Source organism: Oncorhynchus mykiss, chromosome 27 (genome assembly GCF_013265735.2).
Source record: "Oncorhynchus mykiss isolate Arlee chromosome 27, USDA_OmykA_1.1, whole genome shotgun sequence".
Lineage (NCBI taxonomy): Eukaryota > Metazoa > Chordata > Actinopteri > Salmoniformes > Salmonidae > Oncorhynchus > Oncorhynchus mykiss.
Window position 1 is genome coordinate 15,768,270 of NC_048591.1, and position 21,904 is coordinate 15,790,173.

Here is a 21,904-nt window from a genome sequence, read left to right on the forward strand (position 1 = left end):
GCCTGACCAAATGGGTAATTCTGTGCCAAAAGGCGTAGAACAAAATGGGCCATTCACCTACTAAAATCAAATAAGAATTCTGACTTGCAGAGAAAAAGGAATCAGTCACTGATTTCTGGCAGTACCAGACACGGTGGGTACTATATCTGGCTGTACTGTGCACACCAAGGGATGGACCATCTTACTCCTAAATAACTGGGCCCAGAGCTGCTTCCGTTGCCTGTCTGAACCCAGGAAGTACAGCAGTGGGTTTGCGCAGCTGTTGAAGCTGACCAGGGGTTTCCATATCTTATAGCCGATCATCACCAAGTTGATGACTCTACAGTCACTGGACACATAGACGCGTATGAACAGGCACACTATCCGCGCAATGTGATAAGGCACAAAACACAGCACGAACATCAAGCACACCGCCAGAATGGTGCGTATGGACTTGTTTAGATTCTCTGTCCCTACCTGTGAGTTGTCCCTTCCAGCCCGGTAGAGCACTCTCATCATTGAGCAGTAACAGATTATAATAATCATGAAAGGTACCATAAATCCAACCACGTCCAGAAACATGTCGTAAGGAAGGTAAGTATACAACTGGCCAGGGTTGGTCATTTCATAGCACACCGTCATGTTGTTGATGAACCCGGTGTGGGCAAATAAAAGAGTTGGTGATATCTCCAGCATCACCAGGACCCAAACCGAGCCAGACATCAAAACAGCCAGGTTTTTGGTCCTGAACCGGAGTGCAGTAATCGGGTAGCACACACCGAGGAACCGGTGCACGCTGATGCACATGAGGAACATCATGCTGCAGTGGAGGTTCGTACAGAAGAAGAATCTGACGACTTTGCAGATTATGTCACCGAAGGGCCATACGTCATCCATGGCATAGCTGACAATGAGCAGTGGCAAGGACAGCACGTACAGCAGGTCAGCCACGGCCAGGTTGGTCAGGTAGATGACAGAGCAGCTCCAGGTCCGGGTCCGGAAGCACATCACCCACAGCAGTGCTCCATTTAGGGTCAGACCCAGAACAAACACCAGGCTGTAGGTCAGTGGGAGCAGGATCCTTTTATAAGAGTCCGAGATCGGACACAAGGTGAAGTTATTGTTCCCATTCATATTGTCACAGCCACATAGATCACCTGGATGTCTTTTGAAGTCAACTGATCTCTCGTCTCCTCCCTCAGGTCTCCATTGGAGAGCCTCTTTCACCTGGGTTTACCCAAGCTTGTCTTCAGTGATATCCAGCATGAGCTCTCATGCCACACTGCCTAAAGACTGATACATCCAGAGATGTACCCGGCTTTAAAATGACTGAATGCTTGTATCGCTGTTTGTTAAAGCCTTGTGTCTCTTTACCCAAGCCTTAGCCTGTGTGCCATTACTAAGGCATCAACGTCTCCTGGACTAATGGGCAAATAAAGGACGCGCTCCAGGAATCGATTATTACCAGGGCTACATAAACCTTGCACAGCAGAGTCTGTGGGTTACCAGAGGGTATATGTGTAGATCAGGACTATTTTCTTGTACTTCCAGTGACAGTGTAGATGTAGCTTTGTAGACAAATGTTACACACACACTTTTTTCTATTAGCCCTATCAGTTCCGAGACCCCAACAAAAATGGGCTTTTCATTTATCTTCCTTAATATCCAGCCCTTATAATTAGCCTCACTTATTTCAGGACAACCAGGGATACAAGTAGAACACAAAAACAACTTGAGATTAAAAGTTGCATTCATGATTTTTTGGGACAAATATCAATAAAAAATACAAGGGCCACCAAAGGAAAAACCTGATCAACATGAATTCACAGTACCTTCAGAAATGATTCACTCCCCTTGACTTTTACACATTTTGTTGCGTTTCAGCCTGAATTTAAAATGGATTAAATTCAGATGTGCCACTGGCCTACACACAATGTCAGTGGAATTATGTTTTTTGAAATATTTACAAATTAATTAGAAATAAAGAGCTGAAATGTCTTGAGTCAATAGGTCACATAATAAGTTGCATGGGCTCAATCTGTGTGCAATTATAGTGGCTCATATGATTTTTGAATGACTTACCTCATCACTGTACATGTAATTATCAGTCGAGCAGAGAATTTCAAACACAGATTCAACAACAAAGACAAGGGAGGTTGGTAGATGGTAGATGGGTAAAAATCTATTGGTAGATGGGTAAAAAATAAAACAGACACCTTTGAGTATGGTGAAGTTATTCATTACGCTTTGGATGTTGTGTCAATACACCCAGTCACTACAAAGATACAGGTGTCCTTCCTAACTCAGTTGCCAGAGAGGAAGGAAACCACTCAGGAATTTCACCATGAGGCCAATTGTGACTTTAAATCAGTGGCTGTGATAGGAGAAACCAGAAGGGATCAACAACATTGTAGTTACTCCACAATACTAACCTAAATGACAGAGTGAAAAGAATGAAGCCTGTACAGAATAAAAATATTCCAAAACATGCATCCTGTTTGCAATAAAGCACTAAAGTAAAACTGCAAAATATGTGACAAAGAAATTAATTTAATGTCTCGAATACAAAGCGTTATGTTTGGGGCAAATCCAACACAACACATCACTTAGTACCACTCTTTATGTTTTCAAACATGGTAGTGGCTGCATCATGTTATGGATATGCTTGTTAATGGCAAGGACTAGGGAGTTTTAGAAGAAAAACCTGGTTCAGTCTTCATTCCAACAGACACTGGGAGACAAATTCACCTTTCAGCAGGACAATAACCTAAAACACAAGACCAATTATACAATGGGTGGGTCTAATCCTGGATGCTGATTGGTTAAAACCGCATTCCAGCCAGTGTCTATTCCACAAGTTACCACCGGCTAAAACTATGATGTTGAAATGCCTATATATTCTGTGCCATCTCACTGCGCAATACACTGTCTCATCAGCCCAGCCAGGCAATATATAAACTTGATCTCCACTATAAAGAGCCTCTAGATATTATCTCTCATTTCTTTTAGACTAGCATTATATTTTCTGACATTTACAACATTGTTTCAATATTGAAATTTGATCTCCAGCCCTCCCATAGTAATGAATGTGTCGGGACGAGACAGACTGACAGACAGCTTTTCTCAGCCAGTCGAAATCATGAATCAGCTGGCATAATTGTTATGGATATATACAAAGAAATGTCAATAGAAAACAGGTAAAACGAAATGCAGCTAGTTTGCAGTCTTTCCAGCTTTAGTTTGAAGTGATCGTGTTACTGTAGCTGTGTTGTTGGCTAGCTCCTCTGAATAACAGTTTCCTGATGAGAGAGCAGATTTTCTATGCCAGGCGAAATTGTGCATCATTAGCTCATTGTTATGGATGTATCCAAATAAATGTCACTAGTAAACAGCTTAAATGCAAATGCAGCTACTTTGCAGTTATTCTAGCTGCACTGTTTGACGTGACTAAGTTAGCCGTAGTTGGCTAGGTAGAAAGGGATAAGAACGTTGCAAGCCAGTATGGCAATGGAACATTTAGAACGAACGACTGGGTCCATAGATACAGAACAAAAAGACTTAACGACTGGGTCACATCTCTGGCAACCGAACCGATAGAACGAATGACCAGCCGGCTTGGGTAGCAACCTGAGATTTGTGTCAGGACTATATCTCGTGGAAGGATGAAATAGTATGAAAAATTGTATAAAAATAACGTTTTTAATGAAAATATGTCAATCCTTATTTGAATATGTTGCTAAACAGTTGTATAAATTCCCTCAAAGCCAGTGCTTGGAGGATTTTTGGCACTGTTTGCCGATCCTCAACTTCGTCTCGAGCCTAACAACACCCATGCCAATATATCCTCCAAACACTTCTCGGTCATTATCACTTAAATATACCCTGGACTTACTTACCAAGACGACATTGAATGTTCCTGAGTGACCTAGTTACAGTTTTGACATAAACTGGCTTGAACATCCATTGCAAGACTTGAAAATGTCTAGTAATGATCAACAACCAACTTGACAGAGCTTCAAGAATTTTAAAAAGAATAATGATCAAATATTGCACAATCGAGATGTGCAAAGCTCTTAGAGTCTTACCCAGAAAGACTCGCAGCTGTAATTGCTGCTAAAGGTGATTCTAACATGTATTGACTCAGGGGTGTGAATACTTATGTAAATTATATATTTCTGTATTTCATTTTCCATAAATTAGCAAAAATGTCTAAAAACATGTTTTCACTTTGTCATTATGGCATATTGTGTGAAGATGGGGGAGAAAAATATATGTAATCCCTTTTGAATTCAGGCTGTAACACAACAAAATGTGGAATAAGTCAAGGGATATGAATACTTTCTGAAGGCTGTAAGTACAGCAATTGTTTGCTCAACTATTCAGAGACAACTGTGAGGAGTTTGGAGTTTGTGACAGCAACTATGTGAGCTTATTACAGTATTATAGACACTATGTCCTGGGGTTTCCTATGGTCTTCTATGTAGAATAACCTCTTACAGTATTATAGACACCATGTCCTGGGGTTTCCTATGATCTTCTATGTACAAGAACCTCTTACAGTATTATAGACACTATGTCCTGGGGTTTCCTATGATCTTCTATGTAGAAGAACCTCTTACTTTCTAACGACTATCGTGTAGCTTGTGAGCATCATAGAGAAAAACAACAGCGTGTTCGTGAGAGTCTCAGCTTTTCATAGATAGCTTATTCATTTTTTTTAGCATGATTCTATTACAGCATATTTGATCACTGTTATTCATATTCATTTACCCAGCTCAATGTAACATCGATAGGTTTAGGCTACTACATGATCCTCGGAATTGCCCTATATAGACCCATCATGAGGGTTGCTACAACCTAGCTTACAAATGAAAGGTTTTAGCGTAGGTGCACAGTTCGAGAGACAAATTGGAGTAATCAAGGTGACAGACAGTGACACATTCAACACACGCTTGCCTATACCTAGCTGATCTGGGGTGTAATCATTAGTCCAAACAGGGTAAACAGGGTAGGAAGGAGAGTTTCTATAGAACAAATTCAGGTATGTCCATCAACGTTTCATTCTGTTTGCTTTTGTTTAAGAAACGTTTGGAACAGAATTGGCGTAATGAATACACCTGCACACACAGTTTACTTTCATCACTTTGCTCGTTGTGTAATTCCTTCTCACATCTACGTGCTCACCTCCTCTCACCTTTTCCCTTTGCTTGTGGACTTCAGTGTACAACACAACAGCTGTCTGTTACTAGGCGGAAAAAGCCTATCGAAGCTAAACCTTCATACCATAACCATTAACCGCGAACTGTCACCGTATTAGCTGACGTCATAGTCAACATAGCTACTAGAACTAAAACCACAATCCAATCCATGTGTACAATCACACAGTACAGTGTACAGCAAAGAGTTTATCAGTGGCAATAAATTAATCAAACAAAAAGCTTACCTTGACTTGTAAGAGTTGCAGTGTTGGATAGCCTTAGCCAGCTAGCAAACATAAATAGCATTCCTCTCTGTTTTGAGTCAGATTGTTGAGTAGGCTAAATTAGCTAAGTAAGTGAAAGGTAAATTAGGAAGAAGAAAATAATACAACAAAATATTGCTATCTCTCTCTGCTGCTTCTCATAACCTTTTAAGAAATGAATTTGTTCAAAACTGTTCAAATAATTGTCTTTCTCTCTTTGAGTGAACTACTCACCTGTCACTTGGTCCCTCTCCTTGTTCGGGCGGCGTTCGGCGGTCGACGTCACCGGCTTTCTAGTCACCACCGATCCATGTTTCATTTTCGTTTGGTTTTGTCTTCATTGTACACACCTGGTTTCCATTCCATAATCATGTTCCTTATTTAATCCTCTGGCTTCCCCTTTTGTTTTGTGCGTGATTGTTTTTGTCAAGGTGTTCCGTGTACGTGTTCTGGATTGTTCATGTTCATTGTTCCTTGTTGGATTATTGTTGATATTGAGTAAATATCGTGGCTTTACTCAAACCTGTGTCCTGCGCCTGACTCCGCTTTACTCCATTCACCTTGAACATTGACTTCACCACACTTTATGCACTGCAGTGCTAGCTAGCTGTAGCTTATGCTTTCAGTACTAGGTTCATTCTCTGATCCTTTGATTGTGTGGACATCATGTCAGTTCATGCTGCAAAAGCTCTGATACGTTGGAGGATGTCCTTTGAAGTCGTCATAATTACTGTGTAAGTCTTTGGAAGGGGGTAAGAACCATGAGCCTCCTAGGTTTTGTATTGAAGTCAATATACCCAGAGGAAGATGGAAAATAGCTGTACTCCGGCTACAGCTTGGTGCTACCCCGGAGAGTGCTGTTAAGGCTACTATAGACCTTCATTGCAAAACAGTGTTTTATTCAGTTATTTGGTGATCTACAAAGGATAACTTTAACATTCAACTGTTTTTGTATTTATGAATTTCGGTACTCCCCTTCCTCCTCTGAGTAGCTGCCGTGTGTGTGTGTGTGTGTGTGTCTAACTGTAACACAGAAACCATATTTATTGATCGAAATGCACATCTTGAGGATTCGATGTTGGTGGTGAACATATCCACTTTTCTTACCTTACTCATCAGAGAGAAGTTTATGTTTCTAGTCCCGGAAAATACCATAGTTGTGACGGCAGACACTCCAACTCCTTGACTTCTGCTGCTGGCTGCTCTGTAACAAATGGAGAAACAAAACACACTTCTCCAAACCGTACCAGTTTTTGTCCACTTGACTTACCTGGTTTAAGTTATGTAAAACCTAACATAACTCACCTCAATAAGACCACACTAAGCTACACCTAAAAAGGCTAAGCCAAGGAGCTAAGCTGATGAAGAATTCATTACATTTTTTCCAAGTTAATGCCATTCATAATAACATCTCTGTCTCTGTTGGAGACAGAGTGTCAGTCTACCCAGACCATCTCAAGCCACTTACAAAGTATATGTATAACTAACCCAGATAGTTCATCTGTGTCGTTTTCAATCAGCGCAAATAAAGCATAGTGGGCAGAACCATCAAGGAGGTGGGCAGAGTCAAGTACGAGCTAGCGAGATCCTTTGGTGTTCTAGTATGTATTTACATATTTACGTTAGGTAACGCCTTCTCTGTGTGCAAGATCTCAATTCGCCATTGCACTCCTTGTAAACAAAGTCATTTTTTTTCAACTCACATCTACAAAACTTAGTGCACTCTGTTTCATAACAGATTTTAGTTTTGGGCACAGAGAACTGTACCGGATGGCTTTTCTTTGATGAGAAAATCAGCCCAGTTCCATCTCATACTCTCCCACTGCCGGCCAATGGGCTTCCTCTCCTCACCATATGTTGTGGGGGGTGGAGATTCCAACCACTCCAACCAGATGCTTCAGATTTATACATCCGGTGAAACGTCTGGCTCCTTGTGCCGCCTATTTAAAAGGTTGGGTGCTATGACGTCATCGTCATGGCGTCATATATAACACAATCTCCTGCAGCGATTTGCTGTCATTACATTGACAAAATGTATCATCAACATGCTTTGATTTTCTTGAGGACTTTTCGGAAAAACCTGCCCAATAATGATCAAAAACAAGGGCACCTCAAGGGCAGCTTCAACAGTAGGGTAGTGTCAAATAAATACATGTGATTCATTCTATGTGCCCATATTCATCTCCCGTGTCTTACTCCATGAGTGGCGCCTGTACGTCCACTGGCGACACATGAGGATTGTAATTTCCCCCCCGCTTACCCTTGAATGAGAATATATATTTTAACGCCATGCTTTGCAGAGAGAGCTAACAAACTGGTTATTTACGTTGATTACAGCGCTCAATTACTCCCCCTTTGCCGCGACACACACGCGGTATAAATCATACACGACCTAAACATCTTATTGGATGAGAGAACAATTCCCAAGTCGGCTCTGTCTGACTGTCGGGCTGCTCCACTCTCTACTTTCTCCACTGCTGTTTTTTATCTGACGGTGGAAAGAGGCAGCTATGCTCAGGACCGGCAATTATCGGTTAGTCAAGATCTTACCCTGATATCACAGCGATGAACCCGTCGTGGGTGTTTGATAAGTGACATATTCTGTTATAACTTAGTTTGAGTGATGGAATCCTGCATCACGTTCTAGCTTGCATAACAAGCTCTATAGATGTTTACCAGCATCTCTGCGGAGAGACCTACTATAGTCACCTGCTTCTCACTCGGAGACATCTGTATTTTACTGTGTAAATGTAGATATTAGGCTAATTGACATAACTTTTGCATGTGTCGTTCCAGGAACATGTATCAAGGAGAAGGCACGAGGCTGCGTGGCGGGAGTCTCGGCGGCGCGCGGGAAGGGAAACGTCTTGCCCTGTGCATCAGCCAGGTAGGTTAAACACCAGCCTCCAGCGATCCCGTTGTTGTTTCAAATGCGTTAACATCGATCGTTTAAATATTACATTGTAGCCTATGGTGATTTATGACATGTTGACGATTATTCTGTAACCTACATATGATAGTTGTATGATTTTGAAATGGATTTGGGTTAATTATTGGTCTTGTCGTTGTGTGTGCATGGGCTGATTTCAGTTGGTTTGGTCATTGCTGGGATTGATAATGTGTGAAGAGGAATCCAATAAGTCTTTAGTCTTTTCAAATAAGTCTTTGCGGAATCCAATGGGCAAAGCTTTCCTAAAATATAACATAAACAGTTCCACTGGAATCGACTACTATGACATAATTCTAGTCTCGTTCAACAGCTGTCTACTGTGCAAAAGGTAGCCTACAGTAAAACTTAAAAGTCTTCCAAGCAAGCACTCAGTTTCACCAAGCCCAACCCGTTGAATTAGGGCTGGGAGTTGTTCTTTCAGCACCATGGACAGCGAAGCCCTGTATTTGTAGTGTAGTTGTTGGTCGTGTAGTTAGTACAACTCTCCCCCCCCCCCCCCTCTCTCTCTCTCTCTCTCTCTCTCTCTCTCACACACACACACTCACTCACTCACTCACTCACTCACACACACACATACTTTCCTTGTCTTCCAACTGTCATTTTGTTAACTGGCTTTGCCAGCCATTTCAAATAAAACAGTAGACTGAAGCAATTCGGTGTGTCATTCATCGTTGGTTTAGAGTCGTGTGCTGGCACTTTTCTCCATCTGCCAGCCGCAGCTGTAAAGGTCTCATTAAAACCCTATCCACCAATCTCCACACTCCGACTTTCAATTTCCAGCCGAGAAAAGGCAAATGCAGGCGACCTCTCACTCCTTAATTAAATCTCAGAATAAAATCTGATTCATTTAGTGCATTGAATGAGATAAACTAGGCTTACTTGTGCATAAGAATTACATGAAGGTGACCAGCAGAATTCCACCACTTTTGGTTCACACAGTAATTGTTATTTCTATTGAAAATTATCCTCGTGATTAGACCGACAATAATGGGAATAGCTGTTGCTTAAACAAGTCTATATGCCGTAGACAAATAACAGTTACATGACTCACACCAAAGTTGACAGTTTGACACACAGCGGAAGAAACAACTTTCAATGCTTGAGCTACTGGTCTGTGTGTGTCTGTGCATGTCCATGCATGTGTGTGTGTGTCCGTGCGCATGTGTTAGACTGCAACCAATCCACCTGGCCGCGCGCAGCTCGTGTATATTTAATACCAATGATGTAGTGTAGCGCATTATCGCGCACGGGGGTATTGAGCGCACGCGCACCTGAAAGCACTGCCCGATCCCGCATCTTCTAGCTCTGTGATATGTTATACTGATGCTGTCAGTGTTGTGATAATGCGCTGTGCTTTTCATCCCTCTCCACTTTGTTAGTTTTCAGTTGTATAGGCTACTCGGTTGTTCCCACTCTCATTCTAGATAAATTTGGTTATTTTTATTGCTTTCTTACACTCCTGCAGGATAGGATAATGGGCTATAAGATCTTCTAACTTGGTAAGGTCTTAGCAACTACAAACTGGGGTTAGTTACCCACAGCATTAATCCACTCAACAATAATTCATAACTGTTCCAATCAGCAGCCAGATGCAAACTATTTGATTTGATTAGTATTTTGTAAAGTGTGAAGAAATCAATACCCTCTAGCCCATACAGCTACCAGAGGATGTTTATAAAGCCAAGACAAGGAGGACCTGCTTAGAATACTATTCACTAATTGTCGAAAAATGTGTGGATAGAAACGTGCAGGTCATTGGTCTATACTGGAGCAAATGCACCTGCCTGAGATTAATGTGCTGGATAAGGACCCTGGGAACTGCATTCATCTATCCAACCATCCATCCTTTCATTACCAAGTAATCACTCATTCATCTATCCAACCATCCATCCTTTCATTACCAAGTAATCACTCATTCATCTATCCAACCATCCATCCTTTCATTACCAAGTAATCACTCATTCATCTATCCAACCATCCATCCTTTCATTACCAAGTAATCACTCATTCATCTATCCAACATCCATCCTTCCATTACCAAGCCATCAATCATTCATTTATCCAACCATCCATCCTTCCATTACCAAGTCATCAATCATTTGTCTATCCAACCATCCATCCTTCCATTACCAAGTATATCAATCAGCAAGCAGAGTTTTACAGCCAGCAGGTGGTGTTGTCAACCATTTATACAGTGGTTATTTAAACAGGATTGGAAAGAGGACATCGCAACATGTTGGACATGTTGTGATATTCACTAGTCCTGAAGGACTACAGTGGGTGCATGTAACCGTCAGTAGGTCACAGCAGCACACTTCTTGGATATGAAGAAAGCATTTGACACTGTTCACCACCACACGCTCTTGAGAAAGCTTGACAAACTAGGCTTTGACAGCACTGCGATCAAGTGGTTCACATCATACTTACAGGGGCGGAGGGAGTACACTAAACTGCAAAGCACGCAGTCAACCCAGGTACCTGTGGGGAATTAAATGCCACAAGGGAGTGTGCTTGGACCCCTGCTGTTCTGTATTTACATAAATAACCTTCCACCCGTGCTGGAGAAATGCTGTATACATATAGTGGGGCAAAAAAGTATTTAGTCAGCCACCAATTGTGCAAGTTCTCCCACTTAAAAAGATGAGAGAGGCCTGTAATTTTCATCATAGGTACACTTCAACTATGACAGACAAAATGAGAAAAGAAAATCCAGAAAATCACATTTATTTGCAAATTATGGTGGAAAATAAGTATTTGGTCAATAACAAAAGTTTATCTCAATACTTTGTTATATACCCTTTGATGGCAATGACAGAAGTCAAACGTTTTCTGTAAGTCTTCACAAGGTTTTCACACACTGTTGCTGGTATTTTGGCCCATTCCTCCATGCAGATCTCCTCTAGAGCAGTGATGTTTTGGTGCTGTTGCTGGGCAACACGGACTTTCAACTCCCTCCAAAGATTTTCTATGGGGTTGAGATCTAGAAGTATAAGCATTTCGCTACACTCACAGTAATATCTGCTAACCATGTGTATGTGACCAATACCATTTTATTTTATTTGATTTGATTACAACCATCAGTGAAAAACATGGCCTTTCAAGGCCATCTGAAGTTCTTTGTATCTTTGCCCTGGAACAAGCTGTACGTATCCACACGACAGCTAGCTAGCATGTCCACCTTCAAAAGAGCAGTACACATAGCTGTAATGTGAGCATTGTTTTGTAATGTGAGCGTGGTTTGCTCCCATGTATGATGTGTGTGCTTTTGTGTATGCTGGGATTTTGAAATTGTCCCAACCCTGCAATAACTCGCCTTTTTAAACTGTAATATTAAACCCTTGTCTACAGCTGAATCAGGTCTAGTGCTGGGCTTGAACAAAAGTCTACGCACATCACACTCTGTGGATCAGAAGTGAAGAGCACTGGTCCACTGTATCCCATTGAACATGTAGTTTACAGGATCCATGACAGTGAACTACTGCATAGTGGAGTTGGTACGGTAGTGAGATCTACTGTAAAAGTGTGTGAAGGAGGGGGTCATATTTCAGAAGTACATTATCGTGTCTCCATTTCCCCGTGGGACTCCACTCTGCTGAGTGCCGTCTCCGTTTCCCCGTGGGACTCCACTCTGCTGAGTGCCGTCTCCATTTCCCCGTGGGACTCCACTCTGCTGAGCGCCGTCTCCATTTCCCCGTGGGACTCCACTCTGCTGAGTGCCGTCTCCGTTTCCCCGTGGGACTCCACTCTGCTGGGTGCCGTCTCCATTTCCCCGTGGGACTCCACTCTGCTGAGTGCCGTCTCCATTTCCCCGTGGGACTCCACTCTGCTGGGTGCCGTCTCCATTTCCCCGTGGGACTCCACTCTCCACTCACATACACATACTTCCCTTCTCCTGGCAATGCAGTGCTCACTCACATTCCAACTCATTAGCATGTCTTGGAAGACTGGTTTGGGCTAAATGAGTGAGCTCAGTCTTTGATCACTGTGAGAGCCAGGCTCTCTGACACTGTGTGAAACCATGCAGCTCTGCCCCTCCTCTTTCTCTCTCTATCTCTCGCTCTCTCTCTCTCCCTCTCACCATATGTTTACCAAAGCAGCTCTCCACTTGCTAATTGCACCAAGGGAATAGTCCAAACCGCTCCATTTTATATTTTGATAGACCATATGATCATTTTCTCACTCTCTCACCTCTTCCATCACCCCACCCATCCCTCTCTCTCTCTATTCCCTCTTCCCTTTCTCCCATGTTCTCACTCCCCCTATCTCACTAGCCTTTTCTACTCCTTCCCTCACTCCTCATCATCTCTCCCATCGCCATATTCCCCTAACATCCCATTCTCATGCATCCAGCCTGGACGTGTGTGTGTGTGTGTGTGTGTGTGTGTGTGTGTGTGTGTGTGTGTGTGTGTGTGTGTGTGTGTGTGTGTGTGTGTGTGTGTGTGTGTGTGTGTGTTTGTGTGTAAGTATGTACTGTAAGTATGCATTTCAGGGGAGCAGATATCTTTGAATTGGATCCATAAACCCAGGGCTATCTCCAACCCTTGTGAAAATGGGGTTGTCTCACCCTTGATGAACTGCTTAATTATAGATATGAAATGAATTCCATATCTGCATGCTTGATGTCGCCTCCAAGGTGAGGCAGCTCCTTATCGCTGCTTCGTCGATCAGTTTCCACCTCCCTCCATGGCCTTTCTATTGATGTGTGTGCAACTGCCACTCTGTCAGGGGATCCTGGCCACTAATGTGGGTTATTACACACGTCATCCTGTCTGTCATCTGATCTGTTTGTCATCTGTCTGTCTGTCTGTCTGTCTGTCTGCGTCCGTCCGTCCATCTCCCCCCTATTCCCCACCTTGCAGATAGGTTCCTATTGACACAGAGAGTGGGACTGGGAAGAATCTCATCTATCCACTGCTGCTGTTTTATCTCATGGCCATTACATTCAAGGTGCCTTTCATCCACATAAATTATTCCAGTCTCCACTCAAGCCCTGTAATCATATGATTGTGTCCATTAAATGTACATATCCCTCTTAGTGGAAGTGATTACATTCTAAGAGACCCTTTTCACACTCAGAAGCCGTGATAGAGTACGTGTTGCATTCCATACATCCGTTCCTGCCAGCGCTGCTCATGTAAATTGATTTCCAAAATTCCGACTAACGAGCATCCCTACTGATACAGCTCTTTTCCCCGATTGGACATTTCCTCCGGCCGACTGATAGCCATGACACATACTCTACATCGCTTCACTCACAGATGTTTGTGTCTGTGAGTGTGTGTGTGTGTTCTGTTGTCCTGTGTGTTTCATTCTTCAGTGTGTGTTCTCTTCTCCTGTTCTCCTCTGTGTAATAAACATAACATGTCATACCTGTTATGCAATGGTGTTCTATAATAAACCTGAGCTAGTGTGTTCTGTTTGGTCTGTTTTCTTCTCATCAATTCACCCGTGTGATGTGTTTTCCTTGTCTCTGTGTGTGTGTGTGTGTGTGTGTGTGTGTGTGTGTGTGTGTGTGTGTGTGTGTGTCAGGGACGGGGGACGACACCATAGTCTGAAGGGCAACCACCAGACCATTCCTCACACACTGTGTGTGTGCGCAAACTCAACTTTTCTGATGTGTGTTTCCCATCGATCTCTCTGATAGAACTGGGCCTCTGAGAAATAATGATTTTAATAACTCATCAATTAAAGGGCGGGGGAGCCGCTTGTGTGTGCTGTTTTTTTCCCTCTCCGCTCTTCCTCCTTCCTTCCTTCTCTCCCCTCTCACTGCCTCACTGTTTAATTCAAGGCAGTGTAATGTAGCTTGTTTAGAGCCATCTTACCTCCTCTATATTATGTTTTGAAGAGAAATAGATCTATGGTGGCTATCGTTGGCCCGCATATCACATTTCCCGTAAGATGCCTATAAACAGTCCCTCTGAAGTTATGCATCTAGTCTTACTCTGCTCATTTGTTACCCTCTCTCTCTCTCTTTCTCCACCCTCTCTCTCTCCCCCTCTCTCTCTCCCTCTCCCTTCTCTCTCTCTCCCTCCTCTCTCTCTCCATCTCTCTTTCTCTACCTCCCTTCATGTTCATATCTGTTACATCCATTGCGTCTGGGCCTGGCTGAAGTTGACAGTCAATCAATGTCGTCAAACACAAGCCAGACAGACACCCCCTCAGAGACGTGTGAAAAATGTCACTCCCGAAATAACCAGGCTGAATCTGAGTACACTTATCCTCATTTATCCTCCTGACTGGGGTAATGGTAAACACAAAGGAGAAACGAAAAGTTTGACTAAAAAGAGTTTCTGTGTAGAACTGGTCGTATTCATTGTTGAACAGGATCAGTCAGTCTGGTTAGGAGTGTTTGAGCACACAGAGCAAACCATAGCATAAAAACATAAAAGTGAACAATGAATGTCTGGTCAAAATGCGCATAACAAAAGCAAATAGACTTGCATTTACACATCAAACAACGTCAATAATAATAACTGCAGTCACAGACTACTGTATAGCAGATTGGAACATCTGCAAGGGAACAACATATATCCAAAACGGAATATACCAATAGAATTACTGACGTCACCAACCCAGCATAATGAGGAAATGTAGCCCAATGGCCGGTGTTAATATAGAGCGCTAATGTGCGGTGAAACATCGGAAGCCATTAAAATTCAATGGAAGGAATGCAAAGAGAAGCAGAGTGGGTGGGGATCGTTGAGCGAAGCGAGCATGGGCCAGGGAGCTGAACAGGGCGATACTAAAGTTGGGGAGAGCAGAACTTTATGCTAATCTTCCACAAAATCGCAAAGCGAGTGACCAAACAAAAGTCATTATAGCTTCCAGACTCTACTATATTGGCTGACAATGTCTGTTGATACCTAGCACTACCTAGCTTGCTTGCTTGTTAGCACCCACATGAGGGTGAAGCTAGCGTGGCCGGGCAAGTGCTGCTTAGTAAAATTCCCCATGTAACAGTGCATTTCCACATAAAACAATAATTAGGATAGCCACGCTATCTTCCCCTCATATGGGTGCTAGCAAGCTAGAAGGTATGCTAGGTAGTGCTAGGTATAAACAGCCAATCCAGTAGGGGCTAGACAATATAGTGAGCTTCGATTGGTCAATAGTGTTGCGATATCGTGAAGTATTTGCATAAAATTCAGCTTTCTCTAACTTTTGGTCCCGCCTTCTTCGCTGTAATGCGAGTGCATCCTTTTTTGAACAGTGGCGCGAAACACAACGGTAGATGGCAAACAACAAACACAGGTTGGGATTGAAATAACTGTTCACATGATTCAAGAAATTGATACAGTGTATTACAGAGAAGTTATTTGTGTAGTCTAGTATGTGCACACATAAACAAACGCTACAAAGTTGACAGATTGTTTGAGAGTTCTGTTTGTGTTTGGTGCTCAGTGGAGATTTCAAGCAAAAGTTGAATCTCTAATGCAAGACATGATCTCAGTGCGTTCAAAACAACAAATACTGTTGTTTTAATTATACACAAGGATGTGCACCTCAACAATAGGCTAGCCTACAGTTGGCCCTTCCCCAGTATTTCTGAACAGGAAATCCCTGTTGGCTGTACTGAATAGAGAGTGAGGAGCATTCAGAATGGCATGATTCAGATAACAGAAAGGAGCTGTTTTCAGACACATGTATGATCAAATCGCGTGCAAAATGGCACAAAATAAATAATAAAAATGCATTTTTCACCTACATTTTTTAGGAGTCAGGTGTGGTTTTCAGACACGTGAGGTTTTACATGGATTTTTCACATGTTAATTATGCATATGTTTATTTTTCACATGACTCAGATTTAAATTATATTCTGCGTTTAACATGTGTGTCCATTTGTAACCGGCAGGATTAGAATCCAGGTTTCTCCCAGGTGAGAAACCAATGTCTTGCCCTTTCGACCAAGAGGACAAACACTGGGGTTCTCTTCCAATGTATATTTATGATCAATTTCTCTCAAACTCAGAATACTGACTGTTCAATTCAAAGTTCTGTCGGTCTGTCAAACGTTTAAACATTTAACCATGTTAATCGCAGGATATGCTGATTAATCACGATTCATCGCAAATTCAGAATTGGCTCAAATTGAGCTGTAATTCAAGATTTTTGGGGTATAAAAAGCATTACAACAATTTGAACGTGTTGATTTTGTCCAAAGTAACGGTTAGCAAAATGTGGTAGATTGATAAAGCAGACTTTTGTAACCTCAAAGTCAACTTGTTTTCACATCACATTGTTGTTTTTAGCTGCGTAGATTTATTTGATTTAGGATGTTTTCAAACAATGCGATTAATCACGATAATTAAAATGAGTGCACTAAAATTACAAAAGTTAACTTGCGTTAACTTGTAAACTCTGCCAGCCCTAATTCAGAATATTCTCTTTATGTGTGTGTGTTAGCAATGTGCAGCTTGTTGGCAGTCAGGATGTGCAGATGCCAGAGAAGCCACAGGGGCCAAGCAGGAGCCAGTCAGGGGCCAGTTGCAAGGGGCCAGCCCTGTCTGTGTCTGCCAGGCAGAGAGCCTGTGGGTGCTGTGCCACCCCCCCTGAACCTTCACTTAGACAGGACTGACAGATGGATGTATTCATGAAGCCACTTCACTACATCTCTCCCATTCACTGCTGGCCTATCAGCTCTGCCAGCAGCCAGGGCGCATACTGTGTGTGTATGTGTGCCCTTACAAATAAAACTCCCAAATTGCATTTAGCTGTTTTCACATTTTGAGCTCACATTTCACATGTATTACATTTATTAGAGTTCACATGTTAACAGCATGTGTAAATCTCGCTTTCACACATGTACTGTAGAATTGCAAGTTCACAACAATCATGTGAAAACCCTATAAAATAGCAATACGGTGGGTGCTTATATCTGTCCTGTTTCACACATGTACTTATATGTATTATACACAAGTGTGAAATGCAAATGTTTTCTGCATATCCCAACTCCCCGTGAGACACGCTCGGAGAGTTGGGTCATTTCCAGGGTCAGCATTCATTAACAGCGACCATGGAGCAGTTCACCTTGTCGACTCAGGAATTCGAACAAGCGACATTTCGGTTACTGGCCCAACGCTCTAGCTGCTAGGCTACCTGCCGCCCTATAAATAAAAAAGTGAACGTTTTCTTACTTTCTTACTTGAAATTGCAAATGTGATTTTCACATGATTGTTTATCACTTGAACTTGCAATTCTACATGTTAAAGTGAAAGTTACACGTGGAGTGTTTTTACATGTGAAACTGCAAATGTGTGTGTGTGTGTTGTGTGTGTGTGTATGACTGTGTGTTTTGACCCTGCTTGCTATCCTGAATGTTCCTCCTTTCTGCAGTGCTATCTTCTTGGTCATTATCGAAATGTCTGCATTATCATTCCAACAAGAAAGCGAACTGAGAGAATAGAAGTTTCAACAAACAGACAGAATAAAGAGACTGTAGTTGTGTTGTCTCCCTCAGTGCTCTACCAGACAGAATAAAGAGAGTGTAGTTGTGTTGTCTCCCTCAGTGCTCTACCAGACAGAATAAAGAGACTGTAGTTGTGTTGTCTCCCTCAGTGCTCTACCAGACAGAATAAAGAGACTGTAGTTGCGTTGTCTCCCTCAGTGCTCTACCAGACAGAATAAAGAGAGTGTAGTTGTGTGGTCTCCCTCAGTGCTCTACCAGACAGAATAAAGAGAGTGTAGTTGTGTTGTCTCCCTCAGTGCTCTACCAGACAGAATAAAGAGACTGTAGTTGCGTTGTCTCCCTCAGTGCTCTACCAGACAGAATAAAGAGACTGTAGTTGCGTTGTCTCCCTCAGTGCTCTACCAGACAGAATAAAGAGACTGTAGTTGCGTTGTCTCCCTCAGTGCTCTACCAGACAGAATAAAGAGACTGTAGTTGCGTTGTCTCCCTCAGTGCTCTACCAGACAGAATAAAGAGACTGTAGTTGCGTTGTCTCCCTCAGTGCTCTACCAGACAGAATAAAGAGACTGTAGTTGTGTTGTCTCCCTCAGTGCTCTACCAGACAGAATAAAGAGAGTGTAGTTGTGTTGTCTCCCTCAGTGCTCTACCAGACAGAATAAAGAGAGTGTAGTTGTGTTGTCTCCCTCAGTGCTCTACCAGACAGAATAAAGAGAGTGTAGTTGTGTTGTCTCCCTCAGTGCTCTACCAGACAGAATAAAGAGACTGTAGTTGCGTTGTCTCCCTCAGTGCTCTACCAGACAGAATAAAGAGACTGTAGTTGCGTTGTCTCCCTCAGTGCTCTACCAGACAGAATAAAGAGACTGTAGTTGCGTTGTCTCCCTCAGTGTTCTACCAGACAGAATAAAGAGAGTGTAGTTGCGTTGTCTCCCTCAGTGCTCTACCAGACAGTGTGAGTAGGTGGTATTAACGTTGCAGACAGACGGTGTAACACCAGGACAGAGTTATGACTGAATCTTGCAGCAATATTTTCATCTTCCCTGTTATCCTCCGTTCAAGAAGAAACTGCTCTTGTCTTTCTGTGATCCTGTGTAGGAGGAAGAGAAGAGGCACCATCGCTTCTGCAACCATGGTGGAGGACAACAAGTGCATAAGATGGAGAGGTAAAGAACAGTTAACCAACCGTCTACTCGACACAGCAGTGAATGTTACTTTCAAGTGCCTTAGCACTGTCGTGACTTTACTTTCAGTAATCTGATCACTGTTATTTATCTAATCAACTATCTATGTTTGCCTCCCGGGTGGCGCAGTGTTTAAGGGCGTTGTGCCACCAGAGACTCCGGGTTCGCGCACAAGCTCTGTCGTAACCGGCTGTGACCGGGAGGTCCGTGGGGCGATGCACAATTGGCCTAGCATCGTCTGGGTTAGGGAGGGTTTGGCCGGTAGGGATATCCTTGTCTCATCGCGCACCAGCGACTCCTGTGGTGGGCCAAGGTTGCCAGGTGCACGGTGTTTCCTCCGACACATTGGTTCGGCTGGCTTCCGGGTTGGATGCGCACTGTGTTAAGAAGCAGTGCGGCTTGGTTGGGTTGTGTATCATAGGGAGGATGACTTTCAACCTTCGTCTCTCCCGAGCCCGTACGAGAGTTGTAGCGATGAGACGAGATAGTAGCTACTAAAAACAATTGGATACCACGAAATTGGGGAGAAAAAGGGGTAAAAAATAAATGTAAAAACCTATCTATGTTTAATTGTTACCCGATTAAATTAATCATGTAACAATTAACTCATTAGGATTTGGGGCACCACGAGAGCGTTTTTATCTTTTTATTTTCTCACCAATTTTGTGGTATCCATTTGGTAGTTACAGTTTTGTCCCATCGCTGCAACTCCTGTACGGACTCGGCAGAGGCGAAGGTTGAGAGCCGTGCGTCCCCCGAAACACGACCCTGTCAAGCCGCACCTATGTGTAGGATGAAATATCGTACACCTGGCGACCGTGTCAGCGTGTATGCACCCGGCCCGCCACAGGAGTCGCTAGAGCCTGATGGGACAAGGACAAACCCTCCCCTAACCCGGACAACGCTGGGCCAAGTGTGTGATCGAGAGCGGTTCTTTAAAGAGTTACGATCTCCCGAATGAAACTCTAAAGGTCTTTACCTATCAAATCCATAAACAGTCAACTTATTAATCATCATAACCTCGACTTGTTACAAAAGACATGGAGAGGGCGAAACAGAGACAGAGACACTTAACATTGGTACATTTTAGAAACTTCTCTCACAGCAATCATATACTTTGCACACGAACTGCCGCCCAGAGTAAGAAATCATGAATGTATTTTCGTGTAAATGTCTTGGTTCTTCGTGCATTTCTGCCAGAACAGGCCTTTTTGGAAAGGTTGTTGGTCCTTTTTTTGCGGCATGCTAAGGCTCTGATTCTCCAAACGGGGTCCCCACCCGTCTTCTACTGTTGCTCTCCTCTGCCATCACCCGGTTTCTGTCGACCCGTGGTGTTGTCCTGAACAGAACTACAGAGCTATCTCTACTTCCACTCGCTCTGGAAGATGATTCTTTGAAGATAGTCTAGCCATCCGTGTCGATGGTTCTCAGTTGGGTGTTGAGAGTAGCGTACTACAGTGATTTGAAAAGAGTAGTAGAATGGTCCCACTTAAATTCGCTTTTCTACATACTTTACTTAGGACAGCTAATCAGCCATACCAGTGATTGTCCGGGAGGTGACTTCATTGTCTCTGCCTCATTTTCAGATTCCAAGTTTAAACCACTTTAAATGTGAGCTGCATCTCAACATCTCTCTGGTCTGATATGTTAATTCTTAACCCATAATTTTATACTGTTCTTCAAAAGGGTGGTTCCCCCAGGCTGACACGCTCTCTGACCTCACTCAAGGGGGTGGTGACTACTTACTTGTACAAAGTTCTAGAAACAATTTCCTGTTGTAATTTCTAAAATCACATCCTTCTCTTAACAAAATCACTTTCATCATTTTTCATATTTCATGCACAACGCATCGGATGGACACACACATACTTTTCAAGTTACAGTATTTATTTTATAATATTTTTAATGACATCATAAAATAACAACCGAAAGGACATTGTTATTCTTTAGATCACCTCTGACCATTCCCCACATTCTATGTTAGAAATATTCTTCCAGTATTCGCTTGTGTTAGAGGTTCAGTGGGAAAAGTGTGTTGAAACAAATGCACATTCCTTAGGTGGATTTGGAGAGAGACATAGCTGAATGTTCTGTCCTTGATTTACAACAGGGCATGAGCTGTCAACCTCTGCGGGTGAGAGGGGGTCTGGTTGAAGTTATCTATTGTAAAGCTTATCTGACCCGTTCGGATCCTCACAGGACAGTCATGACCCTCCCTGTCCCTGACTGTTCTTCCACTATGTGTCCCTGTAGAAATGTTTACCTGAGGAGTGAGGAAGAGGATGACAACAGTCCTCGTTGCCTTGAGCATCAGCGCTACTGGGAGACCAAGGCCATTGTGTGAGTACCACCTGTAGTACTGTACTGTGTTTAATACACACCACCAGGAGGGGGCACTGTGGAGAGAGAGAGAGGGGGGTGGGTAGTGGTACACATGTAAATAGAGGAAGTGTTTGTAAATGTTGTTTTTGTTTTTCTCCTTGTATGTAATAGTTTGTGTTATGTGTGTGAGTGTGTGTGTACATGCACCCCTGTGTATGGTCAGGTGTGTCCCCCTCTCCCCTCTGTCATTGTGTATTCCTGTCTCCTATCCATTCCCAGGTGTGTTGTTGTGGTTGTAGTGGTGATGACATCAATCCCACCGTGGCCTTAAACCAATTCACCCTTTGATTGGCTTTCTACGGCAGGATCAGAGTTCATCTGCGTTTGTGTGAAACCAACACCTACCTTTAACACCATGTGAGAGGAACATGAACCCAACCTTTATAGCTGTTGTAATAGGGGGTCAGCTATCGCCCCAGGCTGCCTTCTCTGGAAGGACTAGGAGGCTGGAGTAAACACATTTAGGAGGGAATGGATGGAGAGCGGGAGGTATGGAGGGATAAAATAAACACATTTGAAGAGTGTATGGAGGCAGAGAAAGAGATGGA

General features: G+C 43.0%; 2 protein-coding genes across 2 annotated transcripts in view; one reads left to right on the plus strand and one right to left on the minus strand.

Moving 5' to 3' along the window:
* Positions 1–105: 105 nt before the first annotated feature.
* LOC110507085 (P2Y purinoceptor 4-like) lies at positions 106–1,113 on the minus strand. Its single transcript, XM_021586958.1, has one exon. It carries the CDS (start codon positions 1,111–1,113, stop codon positions 106–108), a length of 1,008 nt encoding a protein of 335 aa, XP_021442633.1.
* A 6,822-nt stretch (positions 1,114–7,935) lies between these two features.
* The window catches only part of LOC110507626 (schwannomin-interacting protein 1), a 355,356-nt gene continuing 341,387 nt past the window's right edge, over positions 7,936–21,904 (plus strand). Inside the window, exons 1-4 of the mRNA XM_036965812.1 lie at positions 7,936–7,973; positions 8,237–8,327; positions 18,889–18,956; positions 21,228–21,314. Of these exons, the coding sequence (XP_036821707.1) occupies positions 7,951–7,973; positions 8,237–8,327; positions 18,889–18,956; positions 21,228–21,314 (269 nt within the window). The 5' untranslated portion in view covers positions 7,936–7,950. The remainder of the gene's footprint in view (positions 7,974–8,236; positions 8,328–18,888; positions 18,957–21,227; positions 21,315–21,904) is intronic.

Coding starts and splice junctions, on each gene's coding strand:
- LOC110507085 (XM_021586958.1), bottom strand. CDS start 1,113: ATGAATGGGAACAATAACTTCACCTTGTGTCCGATCTCGGACTCTTAT.